General features: G+C 40.0%; 1 protein-coding gene and 1 long non-coding RNA gene across 6 annotated transcripts in view; one reads left to right on the forward strand and one right to left on the reverse strand.

Annotated features, from left to right (window-relative positions):
* The window catches only part of LOC148149416 (uncharacterized), a 47,760-nt gene extending 30,153 nt beyond the window's left edge, over positions 1-17,607 (reverse strand). The window contains exon 1 of the long non-coding RNA XR_015757923.1: positions 17,481-17,607. This is a non-coding gene — a long non-coding RNA (uncharacterized LOC148149416). The remainder of the gene's footprint in view (positions 1-17,480) is intronic.
* A 128-nt stretch (positions 17,608-17,735) lies between these two features.
* The window catches only part of gemin2 (gem (nuclear organelle) associated protein 2), a 41,748-nt gene continuing 35,265 nt past the window's right edge, over positions 17,736-24,218 (forward strand). For 2 of the 5 annotated variants that reach the window (XM_043697807.2, XM_087989911.1), the window contains exons 1-4: positions 20,487-20,622; positions 21,418-21,502; positions 22,886-22,975; positions 23,596-23,655. In XM_043697807.2, the coding sequence (XP_043553742.2) occupies positions 20,504-20,622; positions 21,418-21,502; positions 22,886-22,975; positions 23,596-23,655 (354 nt within the window). In that variant the 5' untranslated portion in view covers positions 20,487-20,503. Of the gene's footprint in view, positions 17,855-17,910; positions 18,062-18,119; positions 18,259-20,481; positions 20,623-21,417; positions 21,503-22,885; positions 22,976-23,595; positions 23,656-24,218 lie in introns of those variants that run through there. The other 3 variants (XM_043697799.2, XM_043697800.2, XM_043697801.2) reach the window with 3 other exon arrangements.

Raw genomic sequence — 24,218 nt, forward strand, 5'->3', positions numbered from 1 at the left:
ATTGGGGATGTTCACTGGTAATTTCACAAATTCAGCACTATTCATGATTCCTCAGACACATCCAGACAAAACCCAGGTTTGTGCTACAAAGTGGCTCGCAATATTTGCCCCACTCAAATGCCAGGCAATGACCATCCGAAATAAGAGAGAATCCAACCTTCACATCTTAACTTTCACTTGCATTATCATTGCTGAATCCCCCAATATCAGCATCCTGTTGTTCAATCCTGGAATCATAATCTCATATTGGACACTGTGTCTTTAGTTTTGCAAGCGTGAGCTGGTTGAGTCCTGTCAGTACCCTGCAAGTTGCAAACAGCTGAAGGGCTGTTTGATCTGATCCACAAATGTTTGAGTCTTCAGTCCATATACTTTGAATCATACGGGTACTGTGGTCCATGCACCAGTTTTAGTCATTAATCAATTTTCAGCTTAATTATGAGTTTCTCAAAATAATAAAAATAAACACAATCACATATCTTCAAGAAATAAGCAAAGTCATGGCCCAGCTAATTAAGTTATGTTTAGTGTAAACTGCAGTGCACGGGTATTAGATTGTATTTATTGATTAGTCTGTCACTAAAGGACTGGTAATTGTTTCTGCAACTTCCAGCTAGGCTGTGTTGACTGGAAATAGTTATTAATTAGGTATTCAAGTACAATGAGTGTCATTTTGATTGTTTGGTTGTTTTCGAATGGTAGCTGTGTTTGAATTGGCTAATGAGGTTGACTTTACTGTTTCAATGGAGTTTGAATAGATTGTCCAAGTGAAAGATTTGCAAATGTTTGTGAAAACAAATCTGAATAGTATGTCTCATTTTTTGGTGATAGTTTGGAACGAATTCAACTGTGCGATGCACTCTTTAATCTGAGATCCGCATCACACAGAACCCTAGTCCTCCAGTTGATGAAGTTTAGACAGCTTGGATCTGTAATGTAACCTGAATAATAGAACTGTTATCATTCAACTCTATACAGCTGGAGAAACAATAGCCTAATGATAAATACTGGAAATACTCAACAAACCCAGCAGTATCTGTGGAGAGAGAAACTGAATTTATGATGTAGAAGTGAGCCTATTCACCAACTGGAGAGCCAGAAACAATCTCACCATCAAATTGCAATAAAGGATGAGCCAACTCCTCAAAGCTGCCTACAAGCCTGCTCAGTTTTCCCTCACAGCTTGCTCACATGATGACTGTTCCTGCCAGCCACTAGTTGAACATCTAGAGCATTCGCGTGGGCCTCGGATTACTAATTCAATGTTATTACCACTACATTGCCATTTCATTCTAATTTCTAAATGCTGTGATCCAATGGTCATCATTCCACAATTAAACTATTGTGTGCCATATATGTTATACCCACCCTCAATCTGTAGGGCCACACCATCTGGTTTACCAGCATCAGACTAGTTATCTTTCCACGACCAACAAAGCAGATTGGATAATTTAAAATCAATTAATGAATCCAAAATATAAAGTCAATTTCGGTGTGGTGTCCTTGAAACTGTCATCAATTATTGTAAAAACTGATTGGATTCATTAATGTCATTTAAGGAAGGAAACCTTCACTGATCTGGTTTATGTGGCCAGTGGTTCCAGACCCACAATAATGTGGTTGACTCTTAACTTACCCTGAAATGGCCTTAGCAAGCTATTCAGTTCAAGGGCAATTAGAAATGAACAACAAATATTGGCCTTGCTTTCATGTCCACAAAAAATAAATGGCACTAATTTAAAATATTTCTCATGGATACACATTTAAAGAAAATAATCATAGCTCAAGCATAAAATAAAATGCAGTGATTAGATTTAGATTAACAGGATACAATTTAAACTTTATTGCTGGAACAGCACAGCAGGTCAGGCAGCATCCAGGGAACAGGAGATTCGACGTTTCGGGCACAGGCCCTTCTTCAGGAATGAGCAGAGAGTGTTCAGCAGGAGAAGATAAAAGGTAGGGAGGAGGGACTTGGAGGAGGGGCGTTGGAAATGTGATAGGTGGAAAGAGGTCAAGGTGAGGGTGATAGGTCGGAGTAGGATGGAGGCGGAGAGGTCAAGAAGAAGACTGCAGGTCAGGAAGGCGGTGCCGGGCTGGAGGGATTCGGCTGAGACAAGGTGGGGGGAGGGGGGATGAAGAAACTGGTGAAGTCCAAGTTCATCCCCTGTGGTTGGAGGGTTCCCAGTCGGAAGATAAGACGCTCCTCCTCCGACCGTCGCGTTGTTGTGGTTTGGCGGTGGACCGCCAAACCACAACAACGCGACGATCGGAGGAGGAGCGTCTTATCTTCCGACTGGGAACCCTCCAACCACAGGGGATGAACTTGGACTTCACCAGTTTCTTCATCCCCCCTCCCCCCACCTTGTCTCAGCCGAATCCCTCCAGCCCGGCACCGCCTTCCTGACCTGCAGTCTTCTTCTTGACCTCTCCGCCTCCATCCTACTCCGACCTATCACCCTCACCTTGACCTCTTTCCACCTACCACATTTCCAACGCCCCTCCTCCAAGTCCCTCCTCCCTACCTTTTATCTTCTCCTGCTGAACACTCTCTGCTCATTCCTGAAGAAGGGCCTGTGCCCGAAACGTCGAATCTCCTGTTCCCTGGATGCTGCCTGACCTGCTGTGCTGTTCCAGCAATAAAGTTTCAACTTTGATCTCCAGCATCTGCAGACCTCACTTTCTCCATTAACAGGATACAGTCAAACCTCAGCTAACTTTCATGTAAACACAGTAGCTCATTTTAGAAGTCTAATCTCACTAATTCACAATATATATCTTTTGGTTAAGTGTCATTTTTGATTAAACTTAAGTTCTTAGGGCTGTTCTTCAAAGCTTTACCAATCAGTTATGTATATAGGTTATGGAAATCCTGATTTAAACATGTTAACCTTTTTTTTAAATTTTTAATCTTCAGCACATTGAATAAATTCAATCTGCTACTGAATTTCAGCCATAGACTACATATTTTAGAAATCTAATTACTCATGTAAAGTGTAGTTTTTTCCAAGATCAAAACACAATGAATGTTTGAAGAGGTTGCGGCACAAAGATTATCCAACTGACTATTTTAAACTGTGCCATCGAAACATCGATTCAGGTGCAATGTTCTCTCGTAAATTTGTTATGTCTTAATCATGATTCAGACAAATTTTAACTCCATTGATTAATTCACAAAGGAAGATTAGCATTATTTGTGAAAAATCATTGTAAACATTTAGATTATGAAGATAAAACACAAGAATTTCTAATTAAAAAACTGAAATTACAAAGACTAACACATAGCAACAAGATTAAACCATTCAGCCCCTCGAGCAAGTTCCATCATTCAATGAGATCATGGTTGTTCTGTGGCCTAACTCCATACACATGCTTTTGGTTCATATACGTGCATACCTTAGTTTAGCAAAACATTATCTATCTCAGATTTAAGATTAATCCAGCATCTACTGCTACTTGTGAGAGTTCCAAACATCCTCCACCATTTGTGTGTAGACGTGTCTCTTAACACCTCTCTTGAATGGTCTGACCCTAATTCACAGACAATTCCAGAATCCCTAACAATTGGGCTATTCTGTCTTTTCCAGTTAATATTTTGAAGACTTCAATCAGATCATCTTTAACCTTCTAATTTTGAGAGAAAATAGGCGTAATTTGTATAATCTCTCCTCAGAACTTAAACTCTGAAGTCCTGGTAACATTCTTGTAAACTAACATGGTACTCCCTCCAAGGCCAGTATATCCTTCCTAAGGTGTGGTGCCCAGCTCTGCTCACAGTATTCCAAATGGTGTCTAACCAGGGTTTTATATAATTGCAACATGACTTCTGCATCTTTGTACTGCAGTCCTCTTGATATAAAGACCAGCATTCCATGAGCTTTCTTGATTATTTTCTGCACTTGTTTGAGACATTATAATGATCTGTGTACATGAACCTGCAAGTCTCATTGGACATCCACTGTATTTAGCTTCATACCCACTAGAGAATACTCTGATCTACTCTTTATCAGCACAAAATGGACAATCTCACACTTGCTTACATTGATCTCTATTACCACAGTTTCATCCATTCACTTACAGTAAATTTCTAAAGATATTAATAGATTATCTACATGTCCATAATGCCATGTGACATGCAACCAAATAAAAAAACACCAGTTTTGAAATTCCATTTCCTCATTAGACTGAAAAATAATGTTAGAGCTTTATTATTTAATACATCAGACATTTTTCTATCGTGATGTGAGAAATTATTTATAAATAATTTATCCAAACACATGGTTCAGTGAACTGCTCTTTATGCTAAGTCGTTAGTGGTTTTCCCACTGTAAATAAATCAATTAAAAATATTGCCATTATGCTGGAATTCAGACTATTCAAAATTTTAAAAATCTCCATAAGATGTGCAATAGAAAAGGAATTTATGATTATTACATCAAATTCAGAATTTAGCAGGAAATCAGGACATACTTTAAATCCTGTCACACTGTTCACATTTCATTTGATTTTCCAAATTAATACACATGCTCTAAAATGGTAGCACTACGTTAACAGCTTTACCTGAAGAATAATTTTACGTATTTCATTTATAGAGTCATAGAGTCATACAACATGGAAACAGAGCATTCAGTCCAACCAAAACGAAATCCTCTGCACTTCTCTACTGTCTTGTTTTTCATGTGTTTTTGTTTGTTGGGATTAAGTGGAGATAATTCAATGCTGGAATATAGCTCAGTTGTTAATCACTTTTGCAACTTATTTTAAAAATTTTTTGTTTATGATAAATCAATTTTTGAGTTAATTAGAGAAACTTAGTGAAAGTCTCTTTTGTTCTTGGCCATTTTGTGGATTAAATTAAAACAAGTAAACCATTGGTATGTCTTGAGAATTTTATCCTGGAAATATGACTTTATTTAAAATTATTTCCTATAAATAGATTCTCAAGTGTATAACAGGTATGAATCCACCACAGACTGATGTGACATTTGATAAGATGACAAACCCATCACTGACTTTGCCCTTGACCAGAATGCCCCGTGACGTGACCCTAGACAGTAAACCATATAGGTCAATGCTTGGTATCCCGGCAACAAATACATTGTCTTAATTCAGCAGACCACTATGCCAGTCAGCCATGACAGCAAACTAAAGGGTAACTACTGGGCCATCAGGATGATCTCATGACCAAATGGCTGATGACTCCAATGTGCACGTGCACAGCATGCATACAATGACTACCATGACTACCAAGTAATGCTACAGATCAACATACTACAGAAAAACTTTGACTGCCCGGACTCAGCAGAATAGATGTCAAGAGTTTTGGTCATCTACTATATGTGGCACGGTGGTTAGCACTGCTGCCTCACAGCACAGAGATCCGGGTTCAATTCCCGCCTTGGGCAACTATCTGTGTGGAGTTTGCACATTCTCCCTGTGTCTGCGTGGGTTTCCTCTGGGTGCTCCAGTTTCCTCCCACAGTCCAAAACAAAAATGTGCAGGTTAGGTGAATTGGCCATGCTAAATTGCCTGTAGTATTAGGTGTAGGGGAATGGGTCTGGGTGGGTTGCTCTTCAGAGGGTTGGTGTGGACTTGTTGGGCCGAAGGGCCTGTTTCCACATTGTAAGTAATCTAATGCTGTAGAACCTCACCATCATGAGGAGAAAGTATCCCCTCACAATGTATACCTAAGAAGCAGAACTGAGAAAATTGAGGAAAAATAAGAGAAAACCTAGATAGTCTGTTTTTGCAATGGCTGCCCAAGTGCGATGTTAGTAATCACAATAGTTCCACATCTTACTGACTATGTCCCTGAGCATTCCAGCACCTGCTTGCAAAAATACAAAGAAAACCCAGCACAAAGTAAAAATTATGAACAAAATTTATAAAGAGAATCATCTCGCAATGGAGTCCAGTGCAGACCTTGGGGTCACTTTCTCTCTCATAGCGCCTTTGTTTTCAGGTTCCCAGGTCAGACCTACGTCCTGCATGATGGCTAGCGTCTACTCCAGTCACAGCGCCCTTTTGGATAACAGGTGCAGACTAGCTTTATTTGGCACTAGCAAATTGCAAACCTGGCATCCCTGCTGATCTACTGGTTACAAGCAGCAATCATTCAAAAACTTGGCAGCACAAATTTGGCAACCTGTCTGCACTACATTGAATGAGCTCAGATTAATCACACATAATAATCGCTCCGCACTTCAGGGGCTATCCAATTTAGCCTCTGTATTCTTTTTGCTAATTTATTTAGAATGTGTACAAAATAATTTTAAAAAAGAAATAAAAATATATCTATCAGGGTCCAAATGTAAATTCTTACATTTGGACCCTGATAGAAAGTGACACCATTTATAGGTTGACAATGTAATTCATTAATTAGCAGATTCTGCTGCCTGTGCCTTTTCCAGCGCCACACTTTATCGACTCTGACTCTCCAGCATCTGCAGTCCTCACTATTCTCCTAGACTTTGTCCAGACCTACAGTTCTAACATCCACCTCTGAGTTCCCTACCCAGTGGAGAGAATGGAAATATTTGCATAACCATTGTGTTAAAAGTTTTCTAATTAAAGGTATCATAGTGTGATTGAGAAAATCTCACCAAGATTTACATTTTTGGTTCTTCAGAAACACAGAAATGGAGAGGAAATATGGTCAATATTCTCCATGAGTCTCTGACTCTTATCCTGAAGGTCTACTGAGAGAGGTGAGGGACTGCACTGAGGAAGCCTCTCACAACGACTGGAGGAAGAGATTAATCTCTCCAACTGGAAATGACTGACGAAGTCCACAGCAGGTGTGGGTTTTCTACCTTGGAGAAAATGTATTAAAGGGAATTAAGGTCCACAGGAAAGCATGGCAGGTAAGTGGCATTAGCATTTGCCTAGTCTTCTTCTGCTCACCATACAGCTCCATTCATTCCTCGCTTTAAAGGCATACCATAAATCCATCTAAGCAGCTCACACTTCCAATTCTCCTCAACCAATTGTCTTTTCACACCTGTGTCTCACAATAATTCTCATTCTTCTTCCACCCTTTCTTCTCAAACATTTATACCTCTCCGCCTTCTCACATTGTAATAGCAGAGAGCACACATTGTAGCAGAAGACAGAGACTGAGGAGGGAATTGATGGGATAATGATCTTGGTAAGTGTGTGGATGCGCTTGGATGGCCTCAAGTGATAGGCATCTTATCAACCACACACAATAAGTATTTTCTTGCAGGAAGTCACAAGTGTCAGCCATGACCTGACTTGACAACCTGAGACTTCTCTGGGTCTTCCAATCCTGTGATGTTGACCATGGAGTGTAGCAAGGCCCAAGACAGCTGTTTGAGGAAATGCTAAACATCAGGGCTGAGCTCATTGACCAAGGTGGTCAATACTCAGAGTAGCTGATCTGGTGCAGACCATTCCCGGTAAACAGCCACTGATTGCTGCTATTCTGAACAATGGCAATTGTTGGCCCATTATGGTTGCCAGAATCAGTGATGCTCCTCTTTCTTTCTGTCTTGTTAACCTCATCCTCTGGACAGTTCTGTCCAAGGTTGCTCGACCTGCTGTACCTGCTGAATTTCATGTGATAAAAAATGGCTCTTTCCACCACCACCTGCTGCCAAGATCCACTCCCCAAAGCAAGCTTCCTGCAAGTGTGTCAGAAAACAGTGCAATTATGGGAAAAAGTATGACAATGTGTGACAGAGTGAGAGAGAGAGAGACAATGTGAGTGAGCATGCATGAGAGAGTTAAAGAGGGAATATTAATGATAATGAGAAAGAGAATGCGAATGAGCTTACATGAGTAAGTATGCATTTACGACATAATAAGTGAGTGTCAATAAGTGAATGAGTGTTCACTGCCACAGAAGGCTGTGGAGCCAAATCATTGCGTATATTTAAGATGGAGGTAGTTACCGGGACAATGGGGTTGAGAAACTTATCAGCCATGACTGAATGGCGGAGCAGACTCAATGGTCTGAATGGCCTAATTTCTGCTCCTGTGTGGTCTTATAGTATGTGTGAGGGGAATGGTGAGAGAGTGATATAGAGTGTGAGGAAGTATGTCAGTCAGAGTGTGAGGAAATTAGTATTTTAACAGAATGTGAGTATGAATAAGTGGGTGTGCCAGAGAGACATAATGTGAGTAAATGACTGAATGTTATATGAAGTCAAATCCTGCTCACAAACTGAAGCACGAACACACCCACTGCTCCCCCGCTGAACACAAGCTCCACACAGCTCTGACTTGGCGTCATGACAATTTTCAAATTTCCAAATGGGGTCACTGTTGGGCAAAATGCTTGGATAATCAGAATTTATACAGTGTGGAAATAGGCCTTTTAGCATAGCCAATTCACCTGACCTGCACACCTTTGGATTCTGGGAGGAAACCCACACAGACATGGGAAGAATGTGCAAACACCACACAGACAGTCGCCCGAGGCTGGAATCGAGCCTGGGACCCTGGTGCTGTGAGGCAACAGTGCTAACCACTGAGCCACTGTGCCACGTGATGTTTTCAAAAAAGATTCATAATGGCAACAAAAAATGAATCCCAGTTTAAACAACCTTAGTTACCCAATTAGTCAGAAACGTCTATTCAGTATAGATATGCACAGATATTCAGGATGATTTGGTAGTTATAAAAAAGTTAAAGGACTGAATGGTGTTCCAACTTGTGGCTTGGTCAGGGGAAACAAATTTAGTTTTAAATTCAACCACTTCCAAAGTCTTTTCACTTTTATAAGTATCAGAGTGAAGGAAGCCATTTTAATACCTAACATCTGACTACCTGTAGACAAGTTCATATTCAGTAACTTTTTAAACTATATATTGGTTTCATGTAAAAAGTCAGTAATGAAAAAGATATGAAACAATGAACCTCAACTAAATTATGTTTAGTGAATTAATGTTATAGGTAATTGTAATTAAAAGGACTGGACTTTTTTTTAATTAATCCTTTAGAAACCTACTTGTTTCCAGAAACTGCAAAGCTAAAAAGATTGTTTAGACAAATAAGAATTTTATAACTTTTAAAAACTACATTTTTCCAAAATACAGCTCAAGAATAAAACTCATCTAGCACCCTATCATGATCAGCAAGAACGCTGTTCTCTTCTGCAAGCTGTCTTTTTGAACTACTGTACCTCGTATTAACTAAAAATATTAATTGAAGGTTATTGTACTAATTAGTGAGCAATCAGCAACAGATTAAGTTGTGAACCGTAATTGAGTTACAATGAATGAATCAATAATGAATGTCATTATATTAAAAAGACTGAGTTTTACTTTCGATACAAATATAAAACCTTAATTGCTACTTATGTAAAGAATGTGCAATTAAAATGAATGCTTTGGCAAGAAAGACATACAAGCTCTGATTAGTCCCAAAATTTAAAACTGTAAAAATAACAGATTGTATAGAATCAGATAAAGAGTTTATATGAAACATTTCTATTGTATTCCTACCGACATTAATAAAGGTATGTTGTAAAAATAAATGTGGGATCTCCACTTAAATTATTGCAGTAACAAAATTAGCTCATTATTACCACAGATCCAATTTTGATGTGAAGTAATGGTCACTTTGGGGATAAAAGAACAGGTTGCAAAGTTCTTAATTGCTAGCCAAGCCCTGAAGATATCTCAAGGCAGAGAACAACTATCAAAGGAGGAGATTGCAAGCTTCATACAGCCACAGACTGCAGACCTACTTGAAGTTGTAAACAGTCCTTGTCTTAAAGTTGTTAAGTATATCTACTTAAACAAACTGATTTTAAAACAGTCTGGAGATTTCTAATTTTGCCTTAATTGATTATAGTCTTCTTCAAATTGTTGGAATATTGCGTGCAATTCCGATCTCCTACCTTTCGGAAAGATATTGTGAAACTTGAAAGGGTTCAGAAAAGATTTACAAGGATGTTGCCAGGGTTGAAGGATTTGAGCTATAGGGAGAGGTTGAATAGGCTGGGGCTGTTTTCCATGGAGCGTCGGAGGCTGAGGGGTGACGTTATAGAGATTTATAAAATCACGAGGGGCATGGTGAAGTCCAGAACTAGAGGGCATAGGTTTAGGGTGAGAGGGGAAAGATATAAAAGAGACCTAAGGAGCAACCTTTTCACTCAGAGTGTGTATGGAATGAGCTGCCAAAAAAAGTGGTGGAGGTTGGTACAATTGCAACAAGGCATCTGGATGGGTATATCAATAGGAAGGGTTTGGAGGGATACGGGCCAGTTGCTGGCAGGTGGAACTAGATTAGGTTGGAATATCTGGTCGGGATGAGTTGGACCGAAGGGTCTGTTTCCGTGCTGTACATTACTATGATTCTATGACTCTATATCAAAGTAAATTGAAGTTGGGTGTGGCTGACATCAATTAAGTTATAAATAATAAGATCAGATGATGTAAATATTAAGAAATTCTTCGACTGATAAGCGCATGGCTGAGGAGCTGGTGTATGGAGGAGGGATTCACATTTTGGATCATTGGAATCTCTTTGGGGTAGAAGTGACCTGTACAAGAAGGACGGATTGCACCTAAATTGGAAGGGGACTAATATACTGGCAGGGAAATTTGCTAGAGCTGCTCGGGAGGATTTAAACTAGTAAGGTGGGGGAATACCCAGGGAGGTAGTGAGGAAAGAGATCAATCTGAGACTGGTACAGTTGAGAACAGAAGCGAGTCAAACAGTCAGGGCAGGCAGGGACAAGGTAGGATTAATAAATTAAACTGCATTTATTTCAATACAAGGGGCCTAACAGGGAAGGCAGATGAACTCAGGGCATGGTTTAGAACATGGGACTGGGATATCCTAACAATTACAGAAACATGGCTCAGGCATGGGCAGGACTGGCAGCTAAATGTTCCAGGATACAAATGCTACAGGAAGGATAAAAAGGGAGGCAAGAGAGGAGGGGTGGGGGGGTTGGCATTTTTGATAAGGGATAGCATGACAGCAATACATCCAGGGAAGTTATTTGGGGTGGAACTAAGAAATAAGAAAGGGATGATCACCTTATTGGCATTGTATTATAGACCCCCCCTAATAGTCAGAGGGAAATTGAGAAACAAACCTTTAAGGAGATCTCAGCTATCTATAAGAATAATAGGGTGGTTATGGGAGGGGATTTTAACTTTCCAAACATAGACTGGGACTGCCACAGTGTTAAGGGTTTAGAATGGAGAGGAATTTCTGAAGTGTGTACAAGACAATGTTCTGATTCAGTATGTGGATGTACCTACTAGAGAAGGTGCAAAACTAGACCTACTCTTGGGAAATAAGGCAGGGCAGGTGACTGAGGTGTCAGTGGGGGAGCACTTTGGGGCCAGCGACCATAATTCTATTACATTTAAAGTAGTGATGGAAAAGGATAGACCAGATCTAAAAGTTGAAGTTCTAAATTGGAGGAAGGCCAATTTTGATGGTATTAGGCAAGAACTTACAAAAGCTGTTTGGGGGCTCATGTTCGCAGGTAAAGGGACGGCTGGAAAATAGGAAGCCTTCAGAAATGAGATAACAAGAATCCAGAGAAAGTATATTTCTGTTAGGGTAAAAGGAAAGGCTGGTAGATATAGGGAATGCTGGAGGACGAAAGAAATTGAGGGCTTGGTTAAGAAAAAGAAGGAAGCGTATGTAAGGTATAGACAGGATAAATCGAGTGAATCTTTAGAAGAGTATAAAGGAAGTAAGAGTATACATAAAAGGGAAATCAGGAGAGCAAAAAGGGTACATGAGATAGCTTTGGTAAATAGAATTAAGGAGAATCCAAAGAGTTTTACAAATACATTAAGGACAAAAGGGTAACTAGGGAGAAAATAGGGCACCTCAAAGGCCCTTCTTCAAGGACCGCAATTTCCCCCCCAATGTGGTCGACGATGCCCTCCACCGCATCTCTTCCACTTCCCACTCCTCCGCCCTTGAGCCCCGCCCCTCCAACCGCCACCAGGACAGAACCCCACTGGTCCTCACCTACCACCCCACCAATCTCCATGTTCAGCGCATCATCCGCCACCTCCAAACGGACCCCACCACCAAGGATATATTTCCCTCCCCTCCCCTATCAGCATTCCGTAAAGACCACTCCCTCCGTGACTCCCTCGTCAGGTCCACACCCCCCACCAACCCAACCTCCACTCCCGGCACCTTCGCCTGCAACCGCAAGAGGTGCAAGACTTGCGCCCACACCTCCCCCCTCACCTCCCTCCAAGGCCCCAAAGGAAACTTCCATATCCACCACAGGTTCACCTGCACCTCCACACACACATCATTTATTGCATCCTCTGCACCCGATGTGGCCTCCTCTATATTGGGGACACAGGCCGGCTACTTGCGGAGCGTTTCAGAGAACACCTCTGGGACACCCGACCAACCAACCCAACCACCCTGTGGCTCAACATTTCAATTCCCCCTCCCACTCCACCAAGGATATGCAGGTCTTTGGACTCCTCCATCGCCAGACCACAACAAAACGACGATTGGAGGAAGAGCGCCTCATCTTCCGCCTAGGAACCCTCCAACCACAAGGGATGAACTCGGATTTCACCAGTTTCCTCATTTCCCCTCCCCCCATCTTGTCTCAGTCTAATCCATCGAATTCAGCACCGCCTTCCTAACCTGCAATCTTCTTCCCGACCTCTCCGCCCCCACCCCAGTCTGACCTATCACCCTCACCTTGACCTCTTTCCACCTATCACATTTCCGACGCCCCTCCCCTAAGTCCCTCCTCCCTACCTTTTATCTTAGCCTGCTGGACAAACTTTCCTCATTCCTGAAGAAGGGCTTATGCCCGAAACGTCGATTCTCCTGTTCCCTGGATGCTGCCTGACCTGCTGCGCTTTTCCAGCAACACATTTTCAGCACCTCAAAGATCAGCAGGTCAGGCAGCATCCAAGGAGCAGGAGAATCGACGTTTCAGGCATGAGCCCTTCTGCCCGAAATGTCGATGCTCCTGCTCTTTGGATGCTGCCTGACCTGCTGCGCTTTTCCAGCAATACATTTTCAGCTCTGATCTCCAGCATTTGCAGTCCTCACTTTCTCCCCTCAAAGATCAGCAAGGCGGCCTTTGTGTGGAGCCACAGAAAATGAGAGAGATACTAAATGAGTATTTTGCATCAGTATTTACTGTGGAAAAGGATATGGAAGATATAGACTGGAGGGAAATAGATGGTGACATCTTGCAAAATGTCCATGTTACAGAAGAGGAAATGCTGGACGTCTTGAAAAGGGGAAAGGTGAATAAAACCCCAGGATCCGACCAGGTGTACCCTAGAACGCTGTGGGAAGCTAGAGAAGTGATTGCTGGGCCTCTTGCTGAGATATTTGTATCATCAATAGTCACAGGTGAGGTGCCAGAAGACTGGAGGTTGGCTAACATGGTGCCACTGTTTAAGAAGGTGGTAAGGACAAGCCAGAGAACTATAGACCGGTGTGCCTGACGTCGGTAGTGGGCAATTGTTTGGAGGGAATCCTGAGGGCCAGGATATAATTGTATTTGTAAAGGCAAGGACTGATTAGGCATAGTCAACATGGCTTTGTGCATGGGAACTCATGTCTCACAAAGTTGATTGAGTTTTTTCAGGAAGTGACAAAGAGGATTGATGGGGGCAGAGCAGTAGATGTGATTGATGTGAACTTCAGTAAGGCGTTCGACAAGGTTTCCCTTGGGAGTTTGATTAGCAAGGTTAGATTTCACAGAATACAGGGAGAACTAGCCATTTGGATACAGAACTGGCTCAAAAGTAGAAGACAGAGGGTGGTGGTGGAGGGTTGTTTTTAAGACTGGAGGCCTGTAACCAGTGGAGTACCACAAGGGTCGGTGCTGGGTCCCCTACTTTTTTGTCATTTACATAAATGATTTCGATGCAACCTTAAGAGGTATAGTTAGTAAGTTTGCAGATGATACCAAAATTGGAGGTGTAGTGGACAGCAAAGAGGGCTACCTCAGATTACAACAGGATCTGGACCAGATGGGCCAGTGGGCTGAGAAGTGGCAGATGGAGTTTAATTCAGATAAATGCGAGGTGCTGCATTTTGAGAAAGCAAACCTTACTTACACACTTAATGGTTAGGTCCTAGATTTACAAGGATGTTGCCAGGGTTGGAGGAATTGAGCCATAGGGAGAGGCTGGCTGGGGCTGTTTTCCCTGGAGCGTCGGAGGCTGAGGGGTGACCTTATAAAGGTTTACAAAATTATGAGGGGCATGGATAGGGTAAATAGGCAAAGTCTTTTCCCTGGGGTTGGGGAGTCCAGAACTCAATGGCAAAGGTTTAGGGTGAGAGGGGAAAGATATAAAAGAGACCTAAGGGGCTCCTTTTTCACACAGAGGGTGGTATGTGATTGTCAGCTGCCAGAGGAAGTGGTGGAGACTGGTACAATTGCAACATTTAAGAGGCATTTGGACGGATGTATGAATAGGAAGGGTTTGGAGGGATATGGGCCGGGTGCTGGTAGGTGGGACTAGATTGGTTGGGATATCTGGTCGGCGTGGACAGATTGGACCGAAGGATCTGTTTCGTGCTGTACATCTCTATGATAAAGGAGAAGACAGAAGATTGAATCCTTAAGTTACAAAAACATAAGTGTTAGGCAATTATTTTCCTAGGGGTTGACAGACATATGGAAAAACATGTTAACTTGTGCTAAATTTTGCCTCCGTGAATATCTATAGAAGTAAACTGAACTAGTTCCTAGTTGAGGTAGAAGTCACATTTTATAGAGATGGATGATTTGACAGGTAAAAACATATGACCAATCTAGTTTTCTAGAATAGTTTTATTGCACACAATAATGAGAAAAATGTCCAGATCTTTCCATCCCAATTGCCTTGAATTATTTTTTTTTTGACACTCCCAGGGGTTGAGTTGTTCTCACAGCACCATGATCTACTGAATGTTATTTTTGTGCGAGCATTTTCACATGCTTGAATGTTTGCAAAGATCTTTGTTCACTATAATGACGACTTTTAATCACACAATACAAGGATGTGGGTTGGTGCATGATATTTATACTAAAGTCATCAGCCTTTGACAGAATTGCAGTAAAATATTTAAGGTCTATTGGATTTTGTAACAAGACCAAGAACATTATTGCTCAATTGCTTAGGTCAGTTACATCCTTACAAAATAAGTATTGTACAGGGAAATATGTTGGTGGAAAGAGGGTGACTGATCATCTGGGAACAAGATTTTTCACAATAGGAAATGGAATTAACACAGCTACACTACATGGTCAGAATCTGAAACATGGCAACAGGCGAAAATGTGATTCAAGAGGAGAATGCTTTTTGACAATTCTGATTGATCGTTCAATTCTAAAGTGAAATTAAAGTATTTTAGCTTCGACACGCTACCTCTGGATTATAAGAAAACATATGAGACTGCCACAGTAGAATCACCAACAAGTGATTTAAGTGTTGCTAGAAATGAAACTATTTAGATTATGGGTTTTTTTTTGTTTATAATGCTTACTCCTTATGGACTGTTTGCCTATGGCAAAGATTCCCAAATTAGAATTTGAAACAAGCAAACTGATATGATGTGGTCTCAAGCTCTGAGGAAACTGCCTTGAGAATCTTTTTTCAAAGCTGCCTGAACTGCCACTGGAACGATAAAGGGCATACTCAGCCCATACAGTCACTGTGTCTATAATAGCAATACCAGACACACCAAAAATAACTGTCTGTACCTAATATTATGACCAAGGAAATGAGTAATTTTCAAATGTTCTACATCAATTAAAATACTGGGATTATGTTTCTCTCACTGCCCACTTCCAATTTATCATTCTGTTCCCATCCAAAGGATCAAGGGAGCAATGCAGCAAGAAGGGAGGGGGTATAGATAAGAGTAGGGCAACTAGTGTGGGAACAAGTAGCTCGGTAGAAAGCAAGGTGCCAAACAGAGCACCAAATGGAATTAAGAGTGGCAAGGGACTCCTCAGGCAGCACCATCCATGCACATAGGAGTCTACTTCTAATGCTAGGTACTTACCAAGGATGGGGTATTGACCTCCTGCTCCACTACAGTGACAGGAGAAACTGATTTTATTTTAAATTGTCAGGAAGGTATGGAGCATTGTACTTATTTTTTAATTGATTGATGTATTTTATTTTGCACATCATTTCTACTGGGAAGAATATTTTACCTCGTGCCTTACTTTGCTCAAGGTTGCCTGAAGGAAACTAACTTTGGATTTATCAATTACAAGATAGAGTACAGGAGAGAACGCCAAATCAGGCGAGAGATAGACAGCTTAGTGGCATGATGTAAAGACAATCTTTCCCTTAATGTCTGCAAAACGAAGGAACACATGATCAACCTCAGGAAGTGGAGTGGAGAACATGCCCCTGTCAGTATCGATGATGCTGAGGTGGAGATCTTCGAGAGTTTCAAGTTCCTAGGCGTAAATATCACAAACAATCTATCCTAGTCCATCTACATTGACGCTACAGTCAACAACGCACACCAACACCTCAACTTCCTCAGATGGCTAAGGAAATTTAGCATGTCCACAATGACTCTTACCAACTTTTATAGGTGCGCCATAGAAAGCATCCTATCCAGGTACGTCACAGCTTGGTCTAGCAACTATGCCCAAGAGTGCAAGAAAATGGAGTTGTGAACACAGATCAGTCTATCATGAAAACCAGTCTTCTTTCCACTTACTTCATCTATACTGCCCACTAACTCGGGAAAGCAGCCAACAAAATCACTTACAAAAACAGAAGTTGCAGGAAATGCTCAGCAGGTCTAGCAGCATCTGTGAACAGAACCAGAGTTAATGTTCTGAGGGTCACCAGACCTGAAACATTAACTCAGTAGTTTCTATTCACAGAGCTAAACTAGCAATGCCTATTTTTGTTTCTTTCAGTTTTTATTTAACAAAAATCAGTTATACCATCTTCCACCTTCTTCCATCCAGCAGAAGATACATAAATTTCAACACATACCAACAGAACCGGCTGTTATCAGACTTGTGAATGGTCTTTTCATATATTAGAGTATATCATTATCTGCACCTTCTCTTCAGCTGTAACACTATATTCTGCATCCTATTCTATTATCCTGATCTATTTGTGTAAGGTATGATTTGTCTGATTCGCACACAAAACACTACTTTTTCACTGAATCCTGGTAAATATGACAATAATAATGCAAAACCAAAATATTGATTCCAATGGGAATCTAAAATTAATTTAAGAACTTTGTTTGTTTTTAAAGAAACACAATTTTGAGAGCACATATTGTTTTATTTCCAGCACCAGGAGAGTCAAACTGAGCACAACAACAAGGACTATCCAGAGTCTCAATGAACTGGAGCAAACAGAACTCAAAAACTGAAATTGCAAAGAAAAACTATTGTCCACCAAAATGCAGGACATCGATGATAGCTGCATAATATATAACATGTGGATAAAATCCTGGCCCATCGTTTACAACAGTCTAACCTACTAATCTCATTGTACCCACGTTTCCTTATCAACCTTTCTACACAATACCTCTGCACCTTCACTGCGCAATTGCGTTACCTCGCCCTTATCATTCGCCATCACTGCGCAGTCGCAATATCGCCCCGTCATCAGCCACCAGCATTGCGCAATCGCATTACCATCCCTTTTTGTCCCGCCGTCACTGCGCAGTTGTATTACCATCCGTCGTTACTGCGCAGTCGCGTTACCCATCCCGTTACCGTCCGCCGTCACTACGCAGTCGCATTGCCATCCCGTTAGACCCGCCATCATTGTGCAGTTGTTACCGTCTGTCATTACTGCGCAGTCGCGTTACCCGTCCTTTTACCGTCTGCCGTCACCACGCAGTCGCGTTACCCACCCCGTCACCGCGCATGGGACAGCATGCAGTACGTTCTGGTTAATATCGCGCACAGCAGTTGCATAAAACGAGTACAGGCGACGGTTTTTAACATGGAGTGGATTGATGCTTCTACTTCTGGGTGGAGTATTGATAGAGGGGAGCTGTTAAAGAGCTGGACGGGGCGGGCAAAGGGGGAGGTGGCGATTGGCTACCAGTGGCCATGTGACTTTGGGAGGTGATGACCCTGTGCTCGGTGAGTATGTGCAGGTTGAGGGAGGGAAGAGGAGAGCAGGGTTTGAGCCTAATACTGAGACTACAGCATGTTCTTTGTGAATAGTAGAAATTACATATTATTCTTCATGTTGTGGCTTTCCTTGAACTTGTGTTTCCATTTCCGGTGATGGAAAATTTAACTGAAATCCAGCTGCATCTGTCGTAATGTCATAAACTGTTAGTTTTGGAAAGGAGCCTTAATTATTTAACCACAGCCATTTGTAAACATTTTTGCAAATATTATATTCCATGTTCTTTAATGAAAATAATCTCTATTATTGTTTGTTACTTGATTTTTTTTCCAATCTTTGATCTGACTAACTGCTTTTCAGTTTCACTGATGTCTAGCCTGTCAACTAAAGAGGAAAGGCTTTGTCTTTGTGATGTAACTTAGCACAGTTTGTCCTTACGCAACTTGTAAAGATTATTTCAACTGAAAATAAAATCAAAATAGTGCAGATGATGGAAATCTGAAACAAAACCAGTTATGAAAAAAATTTGACTTGTAAACATTAACTGTTACTCTCTCCACAGATGCTACAAGACCTGCTGAGCTTCTCCAGTTTTTTTTTCTTCTTTCGTATTGAATTCATTTAAGTGGCCAATGTAGTACCAAATTGGCACGTAGCATCCAAAATTTGGAAACAAAAACAAATCAATGGAAAAGCTCAGTGGGTTTGCCAGCATCTGTGGAGATAAATCAGTTTTTTTTTAGTCCAGTGACCCTTCTTCAGAACTGGTTGTAGCGAGGAAAAGATTTATTTTTATGCAGAATATAGGGTGGGAGAGGAAATAAGGAGTAAATGATAGGTGGCATGATGGCTCATTAGTTAACAGTGCTGCCTCATAGTGCCAAAGACCCAGATTCGACCCAACTCCTGGCAACTGTATAAGAACTTGTGCATTTTCCCTCTATCTGCATAAGTTTCCTCTGAGTGTTCTGGTTTCCTGCCCAGCCCAAAGGTATGCAGGTTGGGTAGATTGGGCGATTTGGCATGGTCAGAGTGTCCAAGGATGTGCAGGTTAGGTGGGTTAGCCATGGGAAATGCAGGGTTACAGGGATAGGGTAAGGGAATGAGTCTGGGTGGGGTGCTTTTGGAGGGTTGGTGTGAACTATGGTCAGCTGCCACACTGTAAGGATTCTGTGAGAAGTAGAGAGAGCAAAGAGCGAGAAGAATGGTTGGACAATCAAAGGAGTGGATACTGTTCAGTGCAGGAGAATGAATAACTGCTAATAGGAACTATTAGTGGCTAACAGTGGGTTGTGTAATCGCAGACATGTGATAACAAAGACTGGTGTATGGGGTTAGGATAAGGACGTGGGAGAAGGTGCCTCAAGCCCTAAAATTGAACTCTATATTGATTTGAGAGGCTGGACGAGTTGCCAAGTGGAAAATAAAATGCTGTTCTTCTAGCTTGCACTGAGCTCCGCAAGCCTGAGACAGATGTTGGCCAGAGAACAAGGTGGTGTGTTGAAGTGGTAGGCAACTGGAATCTGAGTTTTTTTTGCAAACAGAATGTAAGTGTTCTGCAAACCAGTCACCCAGACTACACTTCATTTCCCCAATGTAGAGGAGACCACATTGTGAGCAGTGAATACAGTGGACTAGATTGAGTGAAATGCAGCTAAACGCTGCTTCCCCTGGAAGGTGTCTAGAACCTTGGATACTGAAGAGGAAGGAATTAAATGAACCGGTATTACACCTGTGGCTGTCTGGAGGGAACGGTCCTTACAGAAGCCTGACAAGGGATGGGAGGAATATCTAAAATTTCAAGTTTACTTAACGCCATCTAACAAACAACACATCTACCTTTATCTACTTTTATACAGGAAGAACAGCATCCACTGAGACTTAGAATTTTTGTTTTGGTGTATTAATTTCTGTTGATATGATCCCAGTTGCCCTGTGCATCATTGATACAAACAGCACTTTGAGAATTTCACTGATTCTCAAAATCAAAATACTTAAACCGTACTTTTAAACCAGTTTCTGTTTGAGGTGTTGGATCCATTTCTTCCTGTGAAATAGTATAAGTACTTTCAGTACTATTTGGTCATAAATCAGTTATGAAACCAGAATAGTGCTTTTAATGGATACTTATCCAAACGTGAAAAATATGTAATACTGCAGAACAGTGTGTTAAGTATCTGAATATTCACACATCAAAATCGCTAATTGCAATGTGTATTTTACAATAGTGGACTTTTCAAATGCGAACTGATATAAAAACTTATGATCAGAAACTGAAGTGTTTTCTTAAAATATATCTGCAAGGTGTGATGATGCTTCCTTGTCTTTCTGTTCTGAAGTTCTGAACTCTTGTTCCAATGTTTGATTTTCGTAGATAGTGAATTTTATCACTCTGGTGAATTAGATGTAAGTCTAACATATTTTCTAGTGTAGAGAAAAGCGTGACAGCAATGAATTTTGAAGAAGATTTGATGCCCAGGCAATTGCCTGTGGATGACTGGGATACTATTGAAGACTTTGATCCTAGCGTGCCACCCAGAACACCCCAAGAGTACTTGAAAAGAGTTCAGTAAGTAAAAGTGAAAGAATTGCCAAAATTGCAATTAAATATTTGGTATGAGTTGTAAAATATAGAAGAAAGTAAAGACTGGTTTGTATTCCTTGTAAAGAATTTTGAATTCCATGTAACAGGAGATGTAAATGTTTTATTAGAGTTTAGATTTAGATCAAACACATCTTGTTCCTTGTACCATTTATCAATCTAATATGATAGTTGAGGGCTGAGAAGACGTCACTGTTATAGGTGACACATGATCATACAGATGAGAGGATAGGGAAGTTAGTAGGTTAAATGTCCCCAAACAAAAAGTTAGCCTGGCCAAGCATGTTTTAAATATAGCATTGACCTTTTTTCACCCTTAACCCTTGCACCATTTTAAGAGATTTTAGTTTTAATATGAGCTTGTATAGTATTTGTGAACAAAGTGTTATGTACCTTGAGAAATTAGCCATTCTGATCAAAAGTGGAAATCTTAATCACTTATCATACTGGTGGGGATTTTCCTGCTTCCAGTCTCCAAAGGTAGATTATGAAAATCTCCAGATCCTGTAATTTGGCTTGTGCATGAATTAACAATAACATTAATAGAGAAAGTAAGGTGAATGTAATGCAAATAGCAAAAGAATCATGGTGCTTCAATTTCTCACAAGGTTTTATCCTATGACATTTTGGTGGACAGTAAAATATGAACAGTGGACATTCAAATGTAAGACAGGTGAAAATTGAATGATTTTACTTTGTATTGCTATTTACAGATTAACCTATAAGTTGTAATTTAGAAGTTGTTTAAAATTTTGCACTCAGGATTGAAGCATCAAGATGTCCTGAAGTAGTAGTGGCAAAAATTGACCCAAGAAAGTTGAAACGGAATCCAACAGTGAATGTCTCCGTAAGTACAATAATTTGATATATTACATGAAAACATTTGTTTTGAAAGAACACATTTATATTTTTAATTGTTTCTTGTCCACTTTATTTCTGTAGTGTCAGTCTATGTCAACAAGTAAAATTTAGCAGAAAGCATAAAACAGACTGAGGAAAATTGGCTGTGTTTTCACAGCAGGAACTTTTTCTTAAGTAGAAATTGAAAGAAAAGTATCTTAGCTTGCCCAAGGAAATACATTTTAAGACATACCGTTCTGTAATATTGAGCATGCATTATAGTTTTAGGTCTCTTGTATGTCATGTTAGGAAAATGACTTTTCAGAGAAGGTTAGAGAGTACCCTGACCAACATTACTCTCAATAAATTCCATCCAAATAAGTTAACAGCCCATCCATTTACGTGTTGTTTGGATTTAGGCATCGTACGTTTCCTGTTTTAACGATAGTGATTGTACTTTGAAATAATTGTTGCACAGTACTTTAGAACATAACAAATGAGATGCATGTTATTCTGACTGAAACAACAAAAAATATTATTTTGATCTGTGTTTTTCTTCGATACTTGGTTAAGCTTTTTGTCCTTTAATGTTGTGCATGTGATCTTCAGATCATGTGAAACTGAAGCACAAATAGTTCTTTTGGCCCGTTGAGCCAGCAGCAATGAGATTCATGGCTATCTGATTGTGGTCTTACTCCATTGTTTGCCTATTCCCTATAACACTTAAATATCTTGTCAATCAAAGATCTATCTTAACATTGAATTAATTAAAATGAAGTGTAGACATTTTGTGTAAATTTAAACATAGAGCTTGCACATTGACCATGTCTAGAATTGATTTTATTTTGAAATGTATGCATGGTCTTAAAGATTGTGGCAAAAATAATGCACTTTTGTTTCTTCTCAAATTGTTTTGAAAAGTTTACATATTATATTATCATTGTATCTATTTATATGATCTACTGTAACCTTATACAAAATCATGTTGCATATTTTATTCAAATTGCCACAATATTTTTGTATGCCCTCTTATTCTGCCCCCAAAAGTAAAAGCTTAATATTTTAAAAAAGAACTGTGGAATGCAATTCAAAAACCTAAGCAGGTACTCAAAATGCACTGTGTTGAAGTCAATTTAATTTTTTGCCATATCTGTAAACTGTTCAGCTCCATTCTTATTCTTTTCTGTAATTGACTTTTTTAAAAACAAAATATTCTATTACATCATAAAACACAAGTATAATCAATATAGTTACCTTTACATATATACAATTGAATCACCCAGTCCATCCCTATTCTGCTGTAAAAATGCAGCTACATTTGTCAGATCACATATACTTTAGGTTATCATGTTGCACATTTTAGAAATTTATGATAATTTATATATTTTAGTTATCAGGATGTCAACCTGCCCCTGCAGGATTTTCTCCCAGTCTCCGTTGGCAGCAGCAACAAGTAGCTAATTTTTCAATCCTCCGACAGGTAATGTATTTATATTGTTAAATTATTTCTATTGATATTTAAGAACTTGGTGATGAAAATGAATTTAGAATATCTTTCCGTAGGAAAGCAGTATTAATTTTCCGTAGGAAAGCAGGCAATTTTACATAGTAATGAAGCTGCTTGTTGAATATGGTGCACTGTGACTTTTAATAGAACCTTTCAATATCCAAAATACTAATATGGTGATTCTATGGCATTTCATATCAAGCTCTAATTTTAAAGTATTTATAGTATAGTTCATTCAGTGGAATACATACAGTTTCAGTAGGTTCAAAAATGCACACAAAAATGGTTTTTGATTTAATATTTCCACATATAATTCAAAAATGAAAATGCACAGTGAATAATTGTGGCCATTGGGATGCCCCTATGCTAATTTATGGTGTAAAACATTAATAGAAAATGCTGCAGGATAAATTGTATGTGTGGAATGTAGCCCCAAGCATCAGCACCAGTTAAATGGTTATTTGGAAGTATAATTTATTTGTCTTCTAGCAGTATTTGATTTCATGGGGGTTTTTTTTTTTTGTTTTAATATTAGTACAATGATGCTTGTGTTTTAGGAAAAAGACATCAATTTTTATTTCTTTATTTTCAAGAGTATAGCCAAACACCGGGATCATTGGAAGTCACAGCCTTTGGACAGTAATGTAATGCTGGTATGTGATTTGCACTGACTCAACACCACTAATTTAAAGTAATGAATATTAGTGGAAATGTTCACAGACTTGTCTTCAAATGGGCTTGCAAACCTGTCGATGAGTGATAGATGCAGGAAAAAAAAACAATGTTGCAATTTTCATCAAAAGGATCACTTTGTTACAAGAAATCAGAGCGAAATAAATTGGGATTTGAATTTGACATTTTGAAAATAAATTTTGAGCATGAGTTTGGTTTCGTCACTCCACTGGAGACTGTGCTGTTGAAGCTGAGGGCCCTTTCTTTTGCTGGTGCTTGCTGTGCCCCCAGCTGTTTCTGATGTCATGAGCTGTTTTGAGTGGACATCCCCTACACGCACCAGAAGCAGCTAATTTATTGCTATCCTGACATCATACAGCCTGAGCATCTGATAGAATGCCCATCTACTATTTTTGGACCACATAGTCCATTGGATAAATTTAGTCATCAATCCACGTATACCAAATATTCATCTACAAAATGGGCCCTGCACTAGCTTATTATTTTCTCTTTTTTTGTTCTACCCAGAAGCGTTAGTTCACAT

The sequence above is a fragment of the Chiloscyllium plagiosum genome, unplaced genomic scaffold (genome assembly GCF_037043375.1).
Source record: "Chiloscyllium plagiosum isolate Xiang-an unplaced genomic scaffold, Cpla_swu_hap1 HiC_scaffold_8, whole genome shotgun sequence".
Lineage (NCBI taxonomy): Eukaryota > Metazoa > Chordata > Chondrichthyes > Orectolobiformes > Hemiscylliidae > Chiloscyllium > Chiloscyllium plagiosum.